A 21,189-nucleotide genomic window follows, 5' to 3' on the forward strand; every position below is an offset into this window, starting at 1 on the left:
GTGCGTCTGTTTCCCCTAGCTCTTGCCTGTGTTAACTTTTTTGTCTTTTGAATATTTATTTCTAGTCCGGTCTCTTTTGCCTTTGTTTTTAATTGTGAATATATTTCTGCCGCCTCTTCTGTTCTGCGAGACATGATGCTGATATCATCGGCATAGGCGGCAATCTGTATTGATTTATTTGTTAGGAGATTACCTTTTCCTATATTCAGCTGTCTTATCACATATTCCAAGGTCATGTTGAATAGTGTAGGTGCCAGCCCGTCTCCTTGCTTTAATCCTTGGACTATTGTAAAGTTTTCAGTGAACTCATTTTGGACTCTGACAGTTGCTATTGACGAATCCATTGTTGTTTTTACCAGTCGGATGTATTTTTGGGTGATATATAAGTTCTGCAATATTTGATATAACTTGTTCCTATTAATTGACTCGCAGGCTTGTTTGAAATCTATGAATATGTTGTGGACGTCAATGTCGTATTCCCACGATTTGTTTAAAATTTGTTTCACTTGTACGAATAGTTGGTCAGTTGTAGATCTTCCTTGTCGGAAACCAGTTTGATATTCCCCGACAATATTTACAGTTAGTTGTTGGAATCGTTTGTTTAGTATGTAAGTAAAAATTTTGTACGCGGTGCACAAGAGGGTTATGCCGCGATAATTTTCGCATTTATATATATATATATATATATATATATATATATATATATATATATATATATATATATATATATCGAGAAAATTAGTACGACCGTCAATCCAATATAAACTAAGGAACACTCGAAGAGTGGTGGGTTTTTCGGTCAAAGTGGAGCAATAAAAGACAAAGAAGGTGGCTACTTCATCTATTTATTGAAGACGTTTCGCTTTCTGCTCAGAAAGCATCATCAGTTCATCTAAAAAGAACAATATGAAACCAAACATCCATAGAGAAGTTAAAACATGTGTCTTACTTTACAAAGACATGTAGCAGTCAATGATTAAAAATGTAAAAAAGCTTACGATACTGGACATTTAGAGATAAAGTTGTATAAACAATTAATTGAAACTAGGTATAGTTTACAAATTAACAGAATTAGCACAGCAAAAGAACATGTGATAATCATACATGTATATAAAAAAGTTATTATAAAAAACTTAAGTAAAAAAAACATTAAAAATTTTGATATGTGAGAACTAGAAAGATCATGAGATGCACCTCCAACAATTTATTTATAATCAGTTAAATTTTAATTTTGACTTTAGGTAACATTATTGAATTATCTAAGATTTAAAAGTAAAAAATGAAGTTACCAGTCTTTAGCTTACTGAATGCCGCAGGTAAATGAATTAACAGGTGTAACACCCACGCAAACAACGTGAAAAGACATGGCCTTGAGGTCAATATGACAGAACAGCAAGGCGAAATACCAACCTTTAGTGCAATAGAGCGGTACATTTAAAGAGTATGATAAATTTGGGTGACAACTGGTCATTAAAAAGTAAAAAAATGAAAGGAAAAGGTGGTTAAGATCACCATTTTCCTCCCAGTGATTGGTTTAGTAAACCAAAGAACAAAGCATGCGAGGTCAATCCAAAATATCATATATTATAATATTTACGTAGTCACTGGTTAGCCAGCCAACAGGTGAAGATTAATTCAACTTCCACAGTCCAAGGTTCATAGCATTTGGAACTGTGAATGAAAAAGATTATATGAATAAGTTTCAATTTAAAATTTTACTAAACAAGTTAATCAAAAAAACAATTACTTTATGTATGTAAAAGTGATATTGACAAAATAGTTAATAAAATGTAAATTGATGAATCTAAGTAAATAAAGAAAGAATAATTTATTTTATTTTTATTTTTATTTGAATTTATTAAATATGAAAATATGATAAAAACACCTTAAGAGACAATTCAAAGTAAACAACATATTAAGCCTAATTCTGCAAAATTAATGCATGATAAATTTGGCTCAAGTTACTAATGTCGGTTCTCTTATTAAGAGCATTTGGGTGTTTTAGTATTGAACACATTTCCAAGAACTGTCTTTTGACGAGGTTACGTTCATTGCCAAGAATTTTAACTTCATTAAAGTTCACTTTGTGCTTAGAGTTAATAGCATGCTGGGAAAGAGCACAGGTATGCTTAGATAAGTTGATATCACTGCGGTGTGTCGTAAGACGCCCTCTCAGTGATCTCCCTAACCGATGTAACATGAGTCACACTCAGCACAAGGTATATGATAGATTACATTAACTTGTTCCAGAAGGGACAAGGGTGTTTTAGTTTTAGAAAACAAATTTCTGACAGTCTTAGTATTCTTAACTACAATTTTAACAGGTACGTTATTCTGTTTGTACAGTTTAACGAGTTTCTCAGTAACTTGAGGAAAATAAGGTAGTGATAAATAATGGGTAGTTGGAGTTCCAAGTACAGTATTAGGCAGAACAGTGTTTTTTATTGAATTATTTGATATTATTCTAAGTTGGTCACCGTTAGGTATGTCACTTAAAGAAGAACCATAGCTTTGTAAGTAAAGGTATTTATTAATAATCCTTAATTATTAATAATAATTATTAATAATAATAATAATTATAAATAATTCCTATCCATCCTCCCTTATTAATAAATACCTTTAACTATTTTGTCAATATCACTTTTAAATACATAAAGTAATTGTTTTTTTGATTAACTTGTTTAGTAAAACTTTAAATTGAAACTGATTCATAGAATCTTTTTCATTCACAGTTCCAAATGCTATGAACCTTGGACTGTGGAAGTTGAATTAATCTTCACCTGTTGGCTGGCTAACCAGTGACAACGTAAATATTATAATATATGATATTTTGGATTGACCTCGCATGCTTTGTTCTTTGGTTTACTAAACCAATCACTGGGAGGAAAATGGTGATCTTAACCACCTTTTCCTTTCATTTTTTGGCTTTTTAATGACAAGTTGTCACCCAAATTTATCATACTCTTTAAATGTATCGCTCTATTGCACTAGAGGTTGGTATTTCGCCTTGCTGTTCTGTCATATTGACCTCAAGGCCATGTCATTTCACGTTGTTTGCGTGGGTGTTACACCTGTTAATTCATTTACCTGCGGCATTCAGTAAGCTAAATACTGGTAACTTCATTTTTTACTTTTAAATACTATATTTTAATCATATATATATATATATATATATATATATATATATATATATATATATATATATATATATATATATATATATATAGTTTATTTCACGAAAAATGGTTGAGTTCTTAATGGTTACCTGAGTTGATCCTATTGTGTATACAAGAGTCTGTCAATAAACTCCGAAGTACACAGGGTCGCACTTCAGAAAGTTTGTTATTTAATATATTTCATTGGTAGCTGTGTAATACACGATTATAAAAATTTATTAAATTATTTCATATGGTATTTTCAGGTTGTTCAAGTGACTATACTTGATAATTGAACAATTTTTAACATGAAGAAAGTAGTTTTTTTGTTCTACGTGAATAATTGTAGTATATGGATCTAAATTCAGAAAGGTACTTTCCTTCACACTTTTTACAGGCTTAGGACTGTCAGCAAAAATCTGGCGTGTTTAAAAGTTTTTGCTCTTCCTAATCGGATATCGTTAAAAATGTACGGTAATAATAGTTCTATTTACAGTATATACATACAAACGAATACATAATGTACAAAAAATAGATTAATTGAAAAAAAAATATAGAAAAATATATACAAGTTAATATTTACAAAAAAAATATACCCAAAATAACCAAAATATATTTATGAATTCCTAAATACCTAATTCTGTTTCGCTGTCGCTATCCTCTTCAAGATTAATAACAATTGGTTTAATTATGTGATTCAAAGTAACATATGAATTTTCTACGTTCATTACATGGCGTACTGAATTTTTCCAACTTTCTGGGGAGATATCATCAACACATTTCCTTATTAATTCGACTACACTACCACTTAAAGTCGGAGAAACATTTTGTGACCTAACATTTGACTTTAGTTGGTGCCACATATGCTCTATGGGATTAAATAAACAATAGTAGGGCGGAAGCCATAACACTGTATGTGTTTCCTCGGCCAATGCGTCACAAACATATACTTTTTTAATAGAAAATTATTTTAACACTTCTAACAGTTCATTTTTTAAATAACTTTCTTCAAAATATATATCGTTTTCTAACAGGTAGTTTTGAATTTCAATTTTCGTGTTATTTGCACTTGGAGACTTATGTAGAAAATACCTCTAACGTGGTTAGAGGTATTTTCGTTAAATCAGATATTTCACTGGCAGCAGTATTAGCAGTAAGTCCTCTTGTAAGTAAAGAACTATATATTGTTTTTACGATTTCTCTAGAGTCAGCAGATAAATGCTTTTTCTTTGCTGGAACACTGGAAGAAGCACCATCAATGTTTTTCCACGGACGCCACATAATGCTGTTTTATAGGTATAACACTGGTAACACTCGTAACACTTTTAACTAAATGAAACAAAATGTATATTTAAAAATTTTTCATCGGTTTTATATACTTTTACAAATTATACAGAATAGAGGGAACCTGTATAATTATTCCAGGAAGTACTTAACGATCAACAAATTTATTGTGGTCATTAAAAGATCAACCATTGATAGTGAAACTCACTGTTAAAATGTTTACAACTTTATGAAATAAAATGTATTTTAATCGTTTTTATAATTTTATTCGATTTTTTAATCGTTTTTATATTACCAGGAATTTATTATATAAACAAGATAACGACACTCCACAGTAGCTTCAATTTTACCCGAATACTTACCTGCTCAACTAATGTTGACTAAGCTGGGGTACTTGCGGTCGGGTTTTATTGCAATCATTAATTGCACTCAACCATTTTTCGTGAAATAAACTTTATATATATATATATATATATATATATATATATATATATATACAGTAGACTCCCTCTATAACGAGAACTGAAATGGCAGACTAATTACCTCGTTATAAGCGGATCTCGTTATATCCAACAACAATAATATTGTGCATACATATGAATATGTAGTTTTCTAAAACATTAACTTTCTATAGTGAAGCCATTCGGAGCAATATAAGATGCTAATAAATATTGCTTGAATGGCGTTTTTAAAACAAAGTTGTTTACTTTTATTGTCAATGAAATGCATTAAAACAAAAAAGAGTTGTTTACTTTTACTGTCAATGATATATGTTAAAACAAAAAATCTGTATTCTGTAAATATGTATAAAGCGTATAAAGTTATTTTGTCATTTTTGACTGCTTTAAATTGTCCAGTATTCTATCTATCATATTTTCTAAAGATGTGAAACAGTTTTATGGTTCATTTTGTCTATTAGGACCCATATTATTAGGTGTGAATGGTCAACCCAATACAATGACACTTGTGAATCATAAATTTTACATTTCCGACTAAGAATCATAAATTGTAAGAAGTTTATTGCGGGCGGCCCGCAGTTAAAAAGGGTATTTATTTATAGCTACGGCCGGGCCAAAACGTAAAAAACACGTTTTGCAATCTTATTTTCTCCCGTTATAAGCAAATTTACCTCGCTATAAAGGGTTATAGTTCAATAGAAATTTCACGGGACATCTAATGTACCTCGTTATAAGCGAAACCTCGTAATAACCGTGTTCGTTATAAAGGGAGTATACTGTATATATATATATATATATATATATATATATATATATATATATATATATATATATATATATATATATATATATATATATATAGCTATAAATTAATCTTTTCATATAATAATTAGAGTTACTAATTTATAAATTATTTTATATATTATAGGCCACTTCAGCTCTTTTGTTATGTTTTGATGAGTCAGAAGTCAGAAAAATTATTAAAGAGTGTCACAGGGTGCTGGATTATTTAGCTGTAGCTGAAGTTATTGAAACTCTAGATGAACTTGTCCAATTTTTAAAAGATTTGAGTCCTTGCCTGAGTAAAGTGACTAGAGAAGTTAGTGCTAGAGAAAAAGAGTTAACACATCAGGTAGGTGTATATATCTCATACTTTGACTAGTATATTTTAATATAATGTGTATAATTACATTTCAATCTTTTTTTGTGTATATAAGCACATCAGTGCTGCTGCCTTACAGAATCACCATAATAATCTCAAAAATAAAATAAATAAAAAACTTTTTTAAAAAATGGTAAAAATTCAATTAAACCAATACTGTGAGATCGGCAACCCACATCACCTGCCTTATTTCGTATATCACGCGTAGTTTCTCTAGAAGCGCCATTTGTATATTGTTTTTATTGGGTATTACAGTATATTTCACTGATTTGCGATTATTTTGGATTAGGGTTGAAAGCTTTAACTTAAACGGTTCGCTATGCTGAAAAAGTTAATAGTAACTTCTTCCAATATTTGAACCACTGTCGAAGACAAGCAAAAATACGGTTTTAACTAATAATGTATTTTACATTCATTTAGAGAAATATATACCATTATTACAGCAAAAATATAAGAAAATTACAAATTGTATTGTTGTTAAATTGTAGTGGTATATATTGATAAAATTACTAATAAAAAGAACACAACATTTTTCTTAATGAGATAATAAAAACATATTACCTTACAGTGCAATCAAGAATTAGATCCATGCTCATAATCACTGTCGTCGGGTTAATGCTTCGATGCAATTTTCACGCATCCAACATTCTTCTATTACCTTTTCACATTTCCGCACACTTTTTCCCAAATTACAGGAGTAGCACTATTCAATGCTTAATATTGTTCTGAAGCTATGTTCTTGTGGCATTTTAAAGTAATTACTATTTGAATGAGAATAAGCCACAATTGAAGGTCAAAGTAAGTTTATTGACGTTTCAATTTTCACTTCGGAAATTGTGCTCAAAATACAAACATTAATACATTAAACAAATTTTGTTTTTTGTTACTTGGTAAAAAATGTTTCTAATTTAATTTTATCTAACTCATTTATATTGACAATTCAGACCTATATTATATATTTTAAACTAGATGACTTTAAAATGATATTGCCAATATTACTGAGTTTTTGCGTTCCGGGGACGACTTCGGAAGATTCATTCGATTACATGAAATTAACTTTAACTTGAGAATATCCATCAGAAAAAAATCACAGCGTGTAATTCATCTTTAGAAAGACAACCACATGCCATGATGACAGTAAAATTCTCCTGTTAGTGATTCCATAGTAAATCATGAGAAAAAACCAGAAAAAAAACCTCAATACTATCCCGACATGGTAAGTATTTGGTCTTACATTTAGTTTACTCTCAATAAACATAAAATTCTGATTTTATGTGTTTGTTATTTAAAAAACATACATGATGTATCTTCGATATGTTACTGACTTACTAATACTGGTATTTTTCTTTTATTAACTTCCTCTTTTAATATCGGTAACTAGATCCTACTGCATTCTGCCGAGGAATTTGCGACACAATTGGTCTCATATAGCATAATTAGAGCCGCTTCTTTGATTTTTCTCTTTTGACCATCCTTTCTTTTAGGACTATACTTAAATCATTCCATTGAACCCTATGTTCATTATTCCATGCGTGTTTACATATTTGAGATAAGTCAAATTCTCTATTTTTGATATAAGATTGATGTTCACTTATTCAAACATTTAATGACCTTGTTGTTTCACCTAAATAAAACTGATCGCATCACAAGGTATTTTATCAATATAATTATTTTTCCTTTCTTGTTCATTGTTAGGTTTAGTTTTAGACAAAATAGATCTCAATGTTTTTGTTGTTTTAAATGTTGTTAAGATGTTTCTATCCGTTTAAGTTTCTTTGATAATTCTTTTAAGTAAATATGGTATTGATATTTTCCTCGTATTATTCCTTGTGTATGCTGTAGGATCTCGTTCTAAGTTGTTCTTTTCTATTCGGTCGATTGTTAAAAATTCCCTATTTATAAACGATAAAGGATAATCATTTTTTAATAAAACAGATGTTAACAAATGTTTTTCCTTCAAGAACGAATTTTCGTTAGAACAAGCAATTTTGGCTCTATCGTATAAGGATTTAATGATTCCCTTTTTAATATTAATATTGTGATTTGATTTAAAATTTAAATATCTGTTGGTGTGTGTTGGTTTTCTATACACCTGAGTCTCATATCCAGTATCGTTCTTAGAGATTAAAATATCCAGAAAGGGTAGTGTGTTATTATATTGATTTTGCATGGTTAATGTTGTCTCTTTTTTATCGTTTAGGAATGTGTCCAACAACTCTCATCCATGAGGCCATATCCAGAATACATCATCTACATATCTCCACCATACTGTGGTTTTTAAATTTTGTTTAGAAATAATATTTGTTTCAAAATCTTTCATAAATATATCGGCTAATAATGGAGATAACTAGAGCCCATTGTTAGACAAAAACTTTGTGAATGCAATCAGTTTTTTTGTAGATCAACCCTATACTAAAACTAGAGAATTTGATAGATCTCAAATATGTAAACACGCATGTGATAATGAACATAGGGTTCAATGGAATGATTCAAGTATAGTCCTATAATAAACGGATGGTTAAAAGAGAAAAATCAAAGAAGCGGCTCTATTATGCTAAATGAGACCAATTGTGTCGCAAATTCCTCGGCAGAATTCAGTAGGATCTGGTTACCGATATTAAAAGAGGAAGTTAATAAAAGGAAAATACCAGGAATAGTAAGTAAGTAACATATCGAGGATACATCATGTATGTTTTTTACATAACAAACACATAAAATCAGAATTTGGTGTTTATTGAGGTTTTTTTCTGATTTTTTCTTCATAATTTACTATGGAATGACTAACAGGAGAATTTTACTGTCATCATGGCATGTGGTTATCTTTCTAAAGATAAATTACATGTGATTTTTTTCTGATGGATATTCTCAAGTTAATTTCATGTAATCGAATGAACTATCTTACAATAAAGTCGTCCCAGGAACGCAACTCAGCAATATTGGCAATATCATTTTAAAGTCGTCTACTTTAAAATGTATAATATATGTCTGAATTGTCAATATAAATGAGTCAGATGAAATTAAATTATTAGAAAAAATTTTTACCAAGTAACAAAAAACAAAATTTGTTTAAGTTATTAATGTTTATATTTTGAGAACGATTTCCGAAGTGGACATTGAAACGTCAATAAACTTACTTTGACCTTCAATTGTGGCTTATTCCCATTCAAATAGTAATTACTTTAAAATCCCACAACAAAATAGTTTCAAAACATTATGCATTGAATAGTGCTACTCCTGCAATTTGGGGAAAAAATGAGTTAGATGCGTGAAAATCGCATCGAAGCATTAACCCGACGACAGTGATTATGAGTATGGAATGTTGAGTGTTATTGTTTTTTTTTATTGGTAATTTTATAAGTATATAACATTTACTTACTTACTCCATGGCGTTACAACCCTTCGTGGGTTTTAGCCGACTCGACAACACGCCTCCACTGTTTTCTGTCTTGAGCAACCTCCATCCAATTATCCACGCCCACAGTGCTTAGGTCTCCTGCTATATTATCTCGCCACCGGAGACGAGGGCGTCCGCGTGGTCTCCTTCCAGTTGGGACTTTCTCCCACATCAGTCTTACTGTTCGTTCGTCAGAATGTCTTCTGAGGTGTCCTGCCCATTGGAGTCTTCTGGACTTTATTTCTTTTATGATGTTGGCGTCTGGGTAAAGTTCTTCGAGCTCTTTGTTAGTTCTTATCCTATATTGTGATGCTTCATCCAGCGCAGGGCCAAAGATCTTACTTAGGATTTTTCTTTCCCAAACACATAGTCTCTCTTCGTTTGCTTTATAAGTATATAACACTATAATTTAGAAACTGTAGAAAATTAATTGTTTTCTACAATAGTTTGTTTAATAAATAAACGATAATAATTAAATTATTCTCACTAATATATCTCACAATTTAAAGGCATACTATCAGCATGGTATGCCTTCTTTATGATGTATTGTTTCTTCTGCGCCAGTCAGTTTTTCAGATTTAAACTATTCAAATCCAACTACCCTTAACGCACTTCGTCTTTGTCTTCTTAAATAGAAGGAAGTAAATAGTTCATTTCACGTTTCTCAAATAGAAGCAGATATCAAGTTAATTTTATTTTATTAAATAGTTAACTATATTAAATTCAGTGTTAGTGCATCTAATATGTACATACCTGAAATTATCCTTTCATCCTAGTTTTTGTGCCAATATTTCATAAATGCCGGTCCGAAAAATTAAAGGGTTGCCGGATTTAGTTTTAAGAACAATTAAGTTGTGTGTTTTAAGAACATTTTAGAACATTTGTTTTTTATTGCCATAAAAGGGTGATTTGTTGGCAATTCCGATACTGCTAGTTATTTATGTAAATAATAAAATAAAAATATTTCTACCGGAATCTTATTTTAATTATTCAATTTTTAATTTTACTATTTACTACATTATTACTAATCCGCAATTTTGCGACCTATTGATCGCTGGTCGTTCGAGGTTTATATTTATTTTTTATCTACCAAATGTAGGAAGGTGAGACTATAATTTTTCAAATATTTACCTTTAAATCGTCGAACCAGCTACCTTTTCCTTTACCCTACATAAACAATAGGATTTGTATAAATAGGAGCTTATATAATTTTACTAAGTCAATAACAAAGTACAAAACCAACTATGATATTGTGACAATAGCTTATACAATTTATTTGATTCAAACTAAGGAACAATACATCAAATGCTGCAGACAGAGGCGATGTGCAATACAGCATAACTGTTTTTTATGTAAAATATTGAGGATTCTTTATAAATTTTTTAAATTTGGATATATTTTTTGGTCTCTTATGTGTTTAGGTATTAAAAAATCGGTTGCCTGTAAAGTCGGTTTTACGGGCGAAGATTTTACGTGACAACGTCTTTTTCTCGGTAGAATATTTATTGATATGAATATTATTAAATTGCACAATAGGAACAAGGAATTGAATGAAAATAAGAATTGCATTACCGATTTATTAGGTATTTTATATATTATTTATATTTTTATATATTATTTTATATATTATTTATTTTATATTATATTATTGATCTTATTATTTTCTACAAAATTTATTTGAAAACTTTTTCGATATATCAATTAGTTGCGGAGATATCGATCATTGAAGTTATTGTTTGCTACCAGTATTTTATATATTTATTTTTTTCAGTTATAAAAAATTACTATTTCCAATTGTGTCTACCAAGTATGGTCACATGTATTTGCCTACATATTAAATAATAATAATAAGTACAGATAATGTTATGTGACGTTCACTTCTGATTATATATATTTTAATATTTTTAATTTTAAAGAATCAATTTGAAAATCAAAACACTTATTCAGATCGAAGGTTCAAATTTTTGCTAAATAAATTTGAAATTAATTAAAATTTGTAAATGTAAATGGTAAAGTTGAAAATTAAAACATTTACTAAAATTGGAATTTGAAATTCTTGCTAAACACAGTTAAATTCTAACTCCGCGCGTGGTGGTTGGTCGGTTTAGTTCGTTTGTTTGGTCGCCCTGTTTTGACAGGTTAGAAGTTATAATTTGTTATTTTAAATGTTTGACTAGCAATACGCGCTGTTTCTTCTCAATCGACTGAATTACGATTGATTGCAGAGTGATTTAAACTAATAATTTACTTAACACTATCAACATTTGTCAATAGTATGACATAACCTATAAACTCAGTTTCTCAACTTTTGTGTCAATCTAACAATTAATCAATCAATCATAGTTTACGATAATGAAATATTAGTGTACAATTATTTCCCTTTATTGTTGTAGTTGTTGTAAATGACGAATATAAGCACTCCACATTTTCACTACAGACACAGCTGACGATACTTTCAACGATTTTCAACTTTAGCGATTCAACGCGCCTAATTCTCTAGTGCCGCGCGCAGCGGACCGATCATGTTTGAGTGGGAGAGAGACGCAAGGCATTCGCCGGTCCGGCGGGCCTCTCTCTCGTTCGGCGACTCACTGTAACAGACGTGAGCGGGCGTTACACTTTTTCTTAAATGACTCCGAGCCACAACCTAATTTAAGACGTTGTCACGTCAAAATGTTATTTGAAACTAATTAACTAGCTCATTGAATTAATTTTTTCACTCAATTTAACAATTTAATAAGAGCTTCTCTAATTCTACAGAGTGAAAGTATAACAAAGTACAAAACCAACTATAGTATTGTGACAATAACTTAGGCAATTTTAAAATGAAGTGAATTATTTAATTAAGGAACAATAAATCAAATGTTAGACCCATGCAGAAGCATGGGAGGTGCATTACAACGTAACTGTATTTTAATGTTAAATATTGAGCATTTTCATTTAAAAATTTTTTTAAGATTTTTAAAATTTGGATATACTATTTAGTTCTCTTATACGTTTAGGTATTAATTTATAATAAACAAAATAATTGACATATTTTTAATTTATATTACTTTGGCTATATGAGACTCTTAAAAGAATATTTGTGATTCTATGTGTTCCATAATTGTGTGCAACATAGGATTGATTATTAAAAAATCTGATTAGTATGTGGTATTAGACTATTATAGCAGGTACAAGACTTAAAATGTTGTAGCATTTAATGCGCCTTATAGCGCTTTCTACATGTATTCTTGCTTTAGCAATTGGTCTGGTTTGAATTACTTGCTGTGGTGTAAATTGAGTAGTTGTTAAAAAAGGTGGTGGAGGAAGCAAATCGGAAATTAAAAATTCTTTATCAGCAATTATTATTAAGTCACCCGATACCATCCTCTCTAATATACCACAATTTTTTACTATTTTCTTGTCAGATACTGAACCTGAATATAATTTTGCATAAGTAACTACTCCATTGGGAGCCACTCCAATTAGACCGTTTAAATATATTTATGTTTATATGAGCTGTATCTTGCTCTCTGTTTTTCCATAATTTTTGATTGGTTACAATATATTTATGTGTAGTCTAAAATTATTTTACAATTTGTAAAATTGTTTAAACATGTTGGCATACATACTTTATTTTTATTCTTGCTGGAAATTTCCTTCATAATATTTTTAAATAATATTTCATGTAGGGCATATTACCAGAGGTAGAAAATATTAGCCTATGTCATACTTAAAATAAGAAGAACATCAATTAAAATTATCCAGGTATATGCCCCCACGACAGCTTATGATGACGAAGATATCGAACTATTTTATGAAGATATATCAAAGGCTATGGAAGAACATAAAAATCGTCTTACACTAGTAATTGGAGATTTTAATGCCAAACTGGGTAGAAAACTAAACAAGGAAGAAACTAAAATAGGAAATTTCGGGTATGGTCAGAGAAATGATAGAGGTGCTACTTTGATGAACTACCTAGAAGAAAAGCATCTATATGCAATGAACTCCTTTTACAAAAAGAAGCCCCAACGAAAATGGACTTGGATCAGCCCTAATGGATCCACAAAAAATGAGATCGACTACATACTGTCCACGGAACGATATATCATTAAAGATGTAACAGTTCTTAACAGATTCACAACAGGTAGCGATCACAGAATGGTCAGAGCAAAAATTAGTGTTGACGGTAACTATGAAATGAAAAGAAAAATAATTAGAAACTGGGATCTAGTAGATAGAAACAAACTAGGGCAATATAAAGAGATATACAAAGACCTATTAAAAGAACAACTTACCCAAAAATTAGACAGTGATGATAAAGATATAGACGAAATAGACAACATACTTACATCAACGATGATTACATCAGGAAAAGAAATAGCAAAAAAGGATCTAAAAATGAACAACTATATATCGACAGAAACAAAGAAGCTTATGGATAAAAGAAGGAAGCTGAACGAAGAAGGCAAAAGGAAATCTATAGAATATGTAAAAATCAATAAAACAATAAGCAGAATGATAAAAGAAAATAAGAGAAAAGAACAAGAAATAAAAATAGAAGAAGTAATACAGAACAACAAAAATATGAAATGCTTAAGACCGAAATTAGGTAAGTGTGAAATAAAGAAAATAAAAGATGTAAACGGAGTAGAAACAAACATTAAAGATGACATCATACATATTATCCACTATTTCTGGTCAGAATTATATAAAACAAAAAAAGGAACCATTAGAAGAAATTAAAAACCAACTTAAGGTTAAAATAAAAAATGTCAACTCAGAGCTACAGCCAGAAATAAGTAAATCAGAAATAAAGAAGGCATTGATAGAAATGAAAAACAACAAATCGCCTGGAAAAGATGGAATAACTGCAGAGATGTTGAAATATGGTGGAAAAGTGGTAATTAATACTCTACATTCCCTTTTTAACAAGATATTAAAAGAAAAAAGAATCCCAAACAACTGGAAGGAATCCGTAACCATTATCCTACACAAGAAAGGGGATAAAGCAGATATAAAAAACTACCGTCCTATAACACTCCTCAATGTAATGTATAAACTCCTAACAAAAATTTTAACTAATAGATTGACGACAAAATTTGACGGATACCAGTCGAAAGAACAAGCTGGTTTTAGAAAGGGATTCAGCACAAGTGACCATTTACTAAGTATGAAAATACTTATAGAACGAGCAAATGAATACCACATTCCTCTATATATAGCGTTCATATATTTCGAAAAGGCTTTCGACAGTGTCGAACATTGGGCAGTGAAAAGTTCTTTGATTAACAGCAGAATTGACCACAGATATACGGAACTAATAGCCAATATATATATATATATATATATATATATATATATATATATATATATATATATATATATATATATATATATATATATATATAGGAAGCCAAAACAACAATTAAAGTATATGAAGGAACAAATCCAATACAAATAAATAGAGACGTGAGACAGGGTGACATAATATCACCGAAACTTTTCAATCAGGCTCTGGAAGATATTTTTAAAAGATTAGAATGGGAAGAAAAAGGTATAAAAATTTGTGGACAACGCTTGAACCATCTAAGGTACGCTGATGACATCGCATTGATAACCGATAAAAAAGAAGAATTATTTGAAATGATAAAAGAACTGGACGTAGAAGCTGGAAAGATAGGCCTTAATATGAATTACAGCAAGACCAAAATCATAACAAATACAGATGAAGACATCACGATGAGGATCGGACAAGATGAAATAGAACAAGTTCAGGATTATATATATATATATATATATATATATATATATATATATATATATATATATATATATATATATATCTGGGTCAAATTATAAAACTTAACAAAGAAAACCAAACAACAGAGATAAAAAGACGAGTTAGACTGGCATGGGCGGCATTCGGCAAACTAAGCTACATTCTTAAAAACAAAAGATATCCACAGCATCTTAAGACCAAAGTATACAATCAATGCGTACTCCCTGTTCTCACTTATGGTTCCCAAACGTGGACATTTACAAAAGCAAACATGCACAAAATCATAAAAACCCAAAGAGCAATGGAAAGACAAATGTTGCACATAAGATTAATGGATAAAAGAGAAACGAGTGGATAAGAGAGAAAACAAAAGTGAGGGATGTTAGACAAGAAGTTGCAAAATTGAAATGGAGATTTGCAGGACACAATATAAGACAAAAAGAAGACCGATGGAACAAAATTCTCATAAGCTGGAGACCGTGGGAATATAAACGAAGCAGAGGAAGGCCCCAAATGAGATGGGCAGATGATATCAAGAAGCACGTGGGCTCTAGGTGGATGACTATAGCGACAGACAGAGATGAATGGAAAAGGATTGGGGAGGCCTATGTCCAAAGATGGACCGAAGAAGGCTAATTAGATAGAAAATATTAGCTACTGTTTTACTTGAAATTTTAAATCTAATACCTAAATCTTCATTCACAAGATTTAATTTTAATAATGTAATTAGTAACTGATAAATTTTAGGCACATTGACAACAGCCCGATATTGATAATAATTTAATTAATATGAGTCCATTAACTCATAAACTCATAAAATACATATTTGCATGATAAACCAGTATAAAGCACAATTTTTCCATCACTACTTTCAATACATTCAAATGAAAAACAAGAAGACAACTTCTTTACACTATCCACTGCTTCGTGAAGTTATTTCACCAAAAAGTAATTTTCAACTTCCATCGTTGCAACCTAAGGAAACTGAATAGCTTCATTGGCAGTGGTGGGTTTACTTTCTTCTTTACTTGTTACTGGGGAAGTAGATGGACTTAAACGAGAGGTATTGAGTCCTGGTAAAGCTCCTGGAAAGTACTGACTTATGTTTAAGTTTCCACATTTTGAATTTGATTTCTGCAAAAAAAAAAAATGATTGATTTCTCAAGCTACTTTCTTTGCTCTTTTTGGTTTAGATGTAAGGGTTGATTGTCGTTCTTTTTCTTCACTATATGTTCTTACCTTAGTAATGAAATTCACCTCTTCTTTTCAGTCGGATCCTTTGGAATCACAAAGAATCTACATATCTCTCTTTCACTATAGTGTTTTCAATCCGGGGCAAAACACATTACCATTTTTATTATACAAAATACAATGGCTCACAAAAGTTTCTAGCCTTTGCTTGGCGAATATCCCTAAAAAACTAGGTTTTATTAAAATATAAAACCGAATTATGATGGTGATGGTATTATCGTAAAAAACGCTACACTTAAGCCGAAAAACCAGCAGAGGAAGCAAAATTTCAACTTAAGAGGAATTAAAAGTCTTGAGATTGGGCAAACCCTGGCTTTTCAACCTTTGTTTGGAAAGTGATAACAATATGGCCGCCGTGACCTCACGCTCCGGCTGTCCTAACTTTTGACATTTATGATGAATTTTGACTTTCGAGAATCGTTACGAATCTAATCGTAGTATCGATTTTTTAGTTTTCTGTTTGTTTTACTATATTTTATTGACAGAAATACTTATATTTCTTTACTTTTCATTTAATGTCTATATAATAATAGTTCTTTTTCGTGTAGTTTTTATTTTAACCTACTTAGAGTAAATATATGCTGACTAGAAACGAATTGATCGAGATTAGTGAATCGATCTGAAGACCCGCTATTTAATGAGGATATTCCCGACGAATGCATTTTGTGGCCGTATTTCCGTGATGCTCGCCTCAGCTTCTCATTATAGAGAAAAAAGTAAAATACAACACGAGTATAGAAGCTTCGCCTCAAAAACATAAATTTTCGTTGATAGAATCCTCTCTTTCACTATAGTGTTTTCAATCCGGGGCAAAACACATTACCATTTTTATTATACAAAATACAATGGCTCACAAAAGTTTCTAGCCTTTGCTTGGCGAATATCCCTAAAAAACTAGGTTTTATTAAAATATAAAACCGAATTATGATGGTGATGGTATTATCGTAAAAAACGCTACACTTAAGCCGAAAAACCAGCAGAGGAAGCAAAATTTCAACTTAAGAGGAATTAAAAGTCTTGAGATTGGGCAAACCCTGGCTTTTCAACCTTTGTTTGGAAAGTGATAACAATATGGCCGCCGTGACCTCACGCTCCGGCTGTCCTAACTTTTGACATTTATGATGAATTTTGACTTTCGAGAATCGTTACGAATCTAATCGTAGTATCGATTTTTTAGTTTTCTGTTTGTTTTACTATATTTTATTGACAGAAATACTTATATTTCTTTACTTTTCATTTAATGTCTATATAATAATAGTTCTTTTTCGTGTAGTTTTTATTTTAACCTACTTAGAGTAAATATATGCTGACTAGAAACGAATTGATCGAGATTAGTGAATCGATCTGAAGACCCGCTATTTAATGAGGATATTCCCGACGAATGCATTTTGTGGCCGTATTTCCGTGATGCTCGCCTCAGCTTCTCACTATAGAGAAAAAAGTAAAAATACAACACGAGTATAGAAGCTTCGCCTCAAAAACATAAATTTTCGTTGATAGAATCCTATATATTGCTACTTTATATAAATTTGAATTTATGAATTTAGTTTTTGAAATTGTACAATCGCTCCACTTTTACACCTTTGGCGCATAATGGACAGCTCACTTTTAAAGGAATCGTTTTTAATTTTTTCAATTTTTTCTTTTTCAACTGGTTATTGTTTATAAACAAAGCTCCAGTGAATTTTTGGAAAGGGCTAACTTAGGTTTAACTTTATTTGGATATTATGTTTTTTTTTTCGAATTCGTGTAAAAATGCCAACATAAGTACAAAAAAATAACTTCCTACAATATGTCATTGCGTATGAGGTATTTTAATTGTTTGTAATCTTAAAATAACAGTACGTTTGCTATAGTTTATTTTTATGAACGAGAGAGTACTTAGCATAATTTTAACTGGTACCTCCGACCACTCCATGGGCGTGCTCAAGATTAATTGAAAAATTACTTTGAATAATTGTAAAAAATAAATGAATTATTTCAGTGTTATAAAGTGTTATGTGTATGTAAACAAAAGTGACCCCTTTTATCACACACTATATTAGAACTGCCGGGGCCTACATTAAAAAGGGTTTTAAAAAATTCACATTTTTTTTAATTTTTAAAAATTACAAAAGAGAAAAAGAGTTTTTAAAACCGTCTAAGGTATGTTAAATAGATGAATAAAAATATTAATATAAAACTTACAGCTACTTGTTACAAATCCAAATCAGATTCAGAAGATGAACTTTCAGAACCAAGATTTATAATAACTGGCTCGATCATTTTATCAGTAATATTGTCCAGCTTCCACATTTTTTCCTCTTCTTTAATAGTGTGATTTACTGCCTTTTCCCAGTTTTCAGGTTTTACATTATTTACGGCCTCCAAAAACAACTGTTTAACATCATGAATTTTAAAAGTGGTATTTTTTCTTGAAACTTCACTCTTTATCTGTGCCCATACCAGTTCAATCGGGTTTAATTCACAATGATATGGTGGGGATCTAAGTACTGTCATTCCACGATTTTTGGCAATTTCATCAATTTCGTATTTTTTAAATTTTTCTTTATGAAGGGCACACAACGAATAAAGTTCCTTTCTTATAGATCCGGGATGGTACGTAATATTTTTTGAACTCAGCCAATTCTGCAAGTCTTTTTTTAACCACTTGGTTGTGGGCAGTCCTTCTATAAGTCTGGATTGATAACTTGCATTATCCATTACTATTACACAGTTCTTAGGAAGAAGATCTATCATTTGTTCGAACCATTCTTGAAAGACATCAGCGTTCATGTCTTCATGGTAGTCACCGGTACGAGTTGATTCAAAAGTTAATAAACCACCTTCAACAAAACCGTCTGAACTACCAATGTGTACTATTATCAGCCTTCGTCCCTTTCCTGATGGTGGGTTTAAACCAGTAGATAAGTTATTTACAAAAGCGTGCCTTTGACTTGTAACAGTTTCATCCTGCCAAAATTTATTTGGTGTATGACCCTCGTTGATCCATGTTTCATCAAGATAAAATATTTTTCTTTTTTGGTTTCTCATTTCCTTTATGGTTCTTAGAAAATGTCTTCTCCATATGACAATATCGCTTCTTTCTAATAAAATAGACTTTCTGGGATTTTTTTTCCAGCGGAAGCCTATTTCTTTTAAAAGTTTCCATAACGTACTTCGACTCATTTCTGGGTAATCCTTATCATCTCGAACTGAGACAAGAACTTTATCCAATGTTGGAAATTCTTGTCTAAAGAAGAATTCATGCACTTTCCGTCGAAGTCCTTCTTTAAAATGATATTGTATTTGACATTTTGGTTTCCCTGGGGCATTACGTGGCATTTGAAAACTACATTTCTCTTCTTTAATAACTCTGTAAATCGTAGATTTCCCAACACCAAGTGTACTGCTAACTAACTCAACGGTCTCATCAACACTTTCACATAAACGTTTGTCTGTAAATGATTTAAAACAATTAAATATTAATGTTTTTTCATTAACTGTTAGAGGACCAATTTTTCGGCGTTTACACGGCACTTCCAAATTTTCCATAACACTAGTATACACAATAAACTGCACCTTGCAACTGAAGTACCTACTTTTAGTGAACTGTTAAGAATTTTGAATACGCCACTTGGACCTTCCTATATACAAAATGGAAAAACCCACTATCACATTTTCTGTGGAATAAGTTTAGAAGATAATTATCTAGTCAATTACTGTCGTAGATTCCTGGAATTAAAGAATTAAATATTTGATTGTTGAAACCCTTACTTCGTGGAATGCACTCATTTCAGATAAAATAAAACGTTTTATTTTATCTAAAGAATTAAAATTTTTATTTTGCAAATAGGCAAAGAATTAAACTTTATTTTGCAAATAGATAAAATAAAACGTTTTATTTTATCTAAAGAATTAAACTTTATTTTGCAAATAGGTAGGTACTTATTAAACTTTTATTGGTTATATATAACCAATAAAATAAACATCTTACATTTCTTGCAAATTCATTAGTACCTGTTAACCTCCATCACTCCGACACTGGCAACCTTATTTAGGGATTAGTAACTCTCACAACTATTGTATTCTATTCTGCTCCAACCTTTATACCTGGTGGTCATAGTCAATTTAAAATTGTTTTCGTATATACTTCTGTAAACTTGTTGACAAATATCTGTTTTTCATTGAGTCACCCGTATCAACAGTTTAGGGATTTGCATACATAATTTATTGTTTTATTACTCTCTCATACATAAAAATACACTATAACTTATTTTACAGTATTGAACATAAAAGTTTTATTCATTAAATCATTTAGTTTCATAAAATAAGGCTTTTTCTTCGATCTGGTGGTTTCAGAATTCATGTAAACGTAATAGTTTACGCATAAGAACATTGTAGATAAAAGTTTTTTGGGATAAACAATTTCGAAATTTTTAAAGCTGAATATTTGTGAATGCTCAAAGTTTTTTGAGCATTTTATGTATGTAATGTAATTTACGTTCTTGTTAGAAGAGGGATTACATTTGTTCTGCAAAACAGTAAAAAGAAATTTAATCTTTGCAGATAAGTTAAATAGTAAACTCTTAAATATTGGGGAAATCCATAAATTTAGCTCTATCAGACACAAATTTAGAGTTGAACATTAATAAAGTAGACAATAGTGTGCATGTGCATAACTTAGAAGTGACTACCAATATTACCCATAAAGAAAGTGATCGCGATACATACGAAAT

At 30.6% G+C, this 21,189-nt stretch overlaps 1 protein-coding gene across 1 annotated transcript in view; it reads left to right on the forward strand.

The window, feature by feature from the left end:
• Window positions 1-21,189, forward strand: part of Vinc (vinculin) — a 453,217-nt gene that overhangs the window by 75,474 nt on the left and 356,554 nt on the right. The window contains exon 4 of the mRNA XM_072537619.1: window positions 5,826-6,029. Within this exon, the coding sequence (XP_072393720.1) occupies window positions 5,826-6,029 (204 nt within the window). The remainder of the gene's footprint in view (window positions 1-5,825; window positions 6,030-21,189) is intronic.

Source organism: Diabrotica undecimpunctata, chromosome 7 (genome assembly GCF_040954645.1).
Source record: "Diabrotica undecimpunctata isolate CICGRU chromosome 7, icDiaUnde3, whole genome shotgun sequence".
Classification (NCBI taxonomy): Eukaryota; Metazoa; Arthropoda; class Insecta; order Coleoptera; family Chrysomelidae; genus Diabrotica; species Diabrotica undecimpunctata.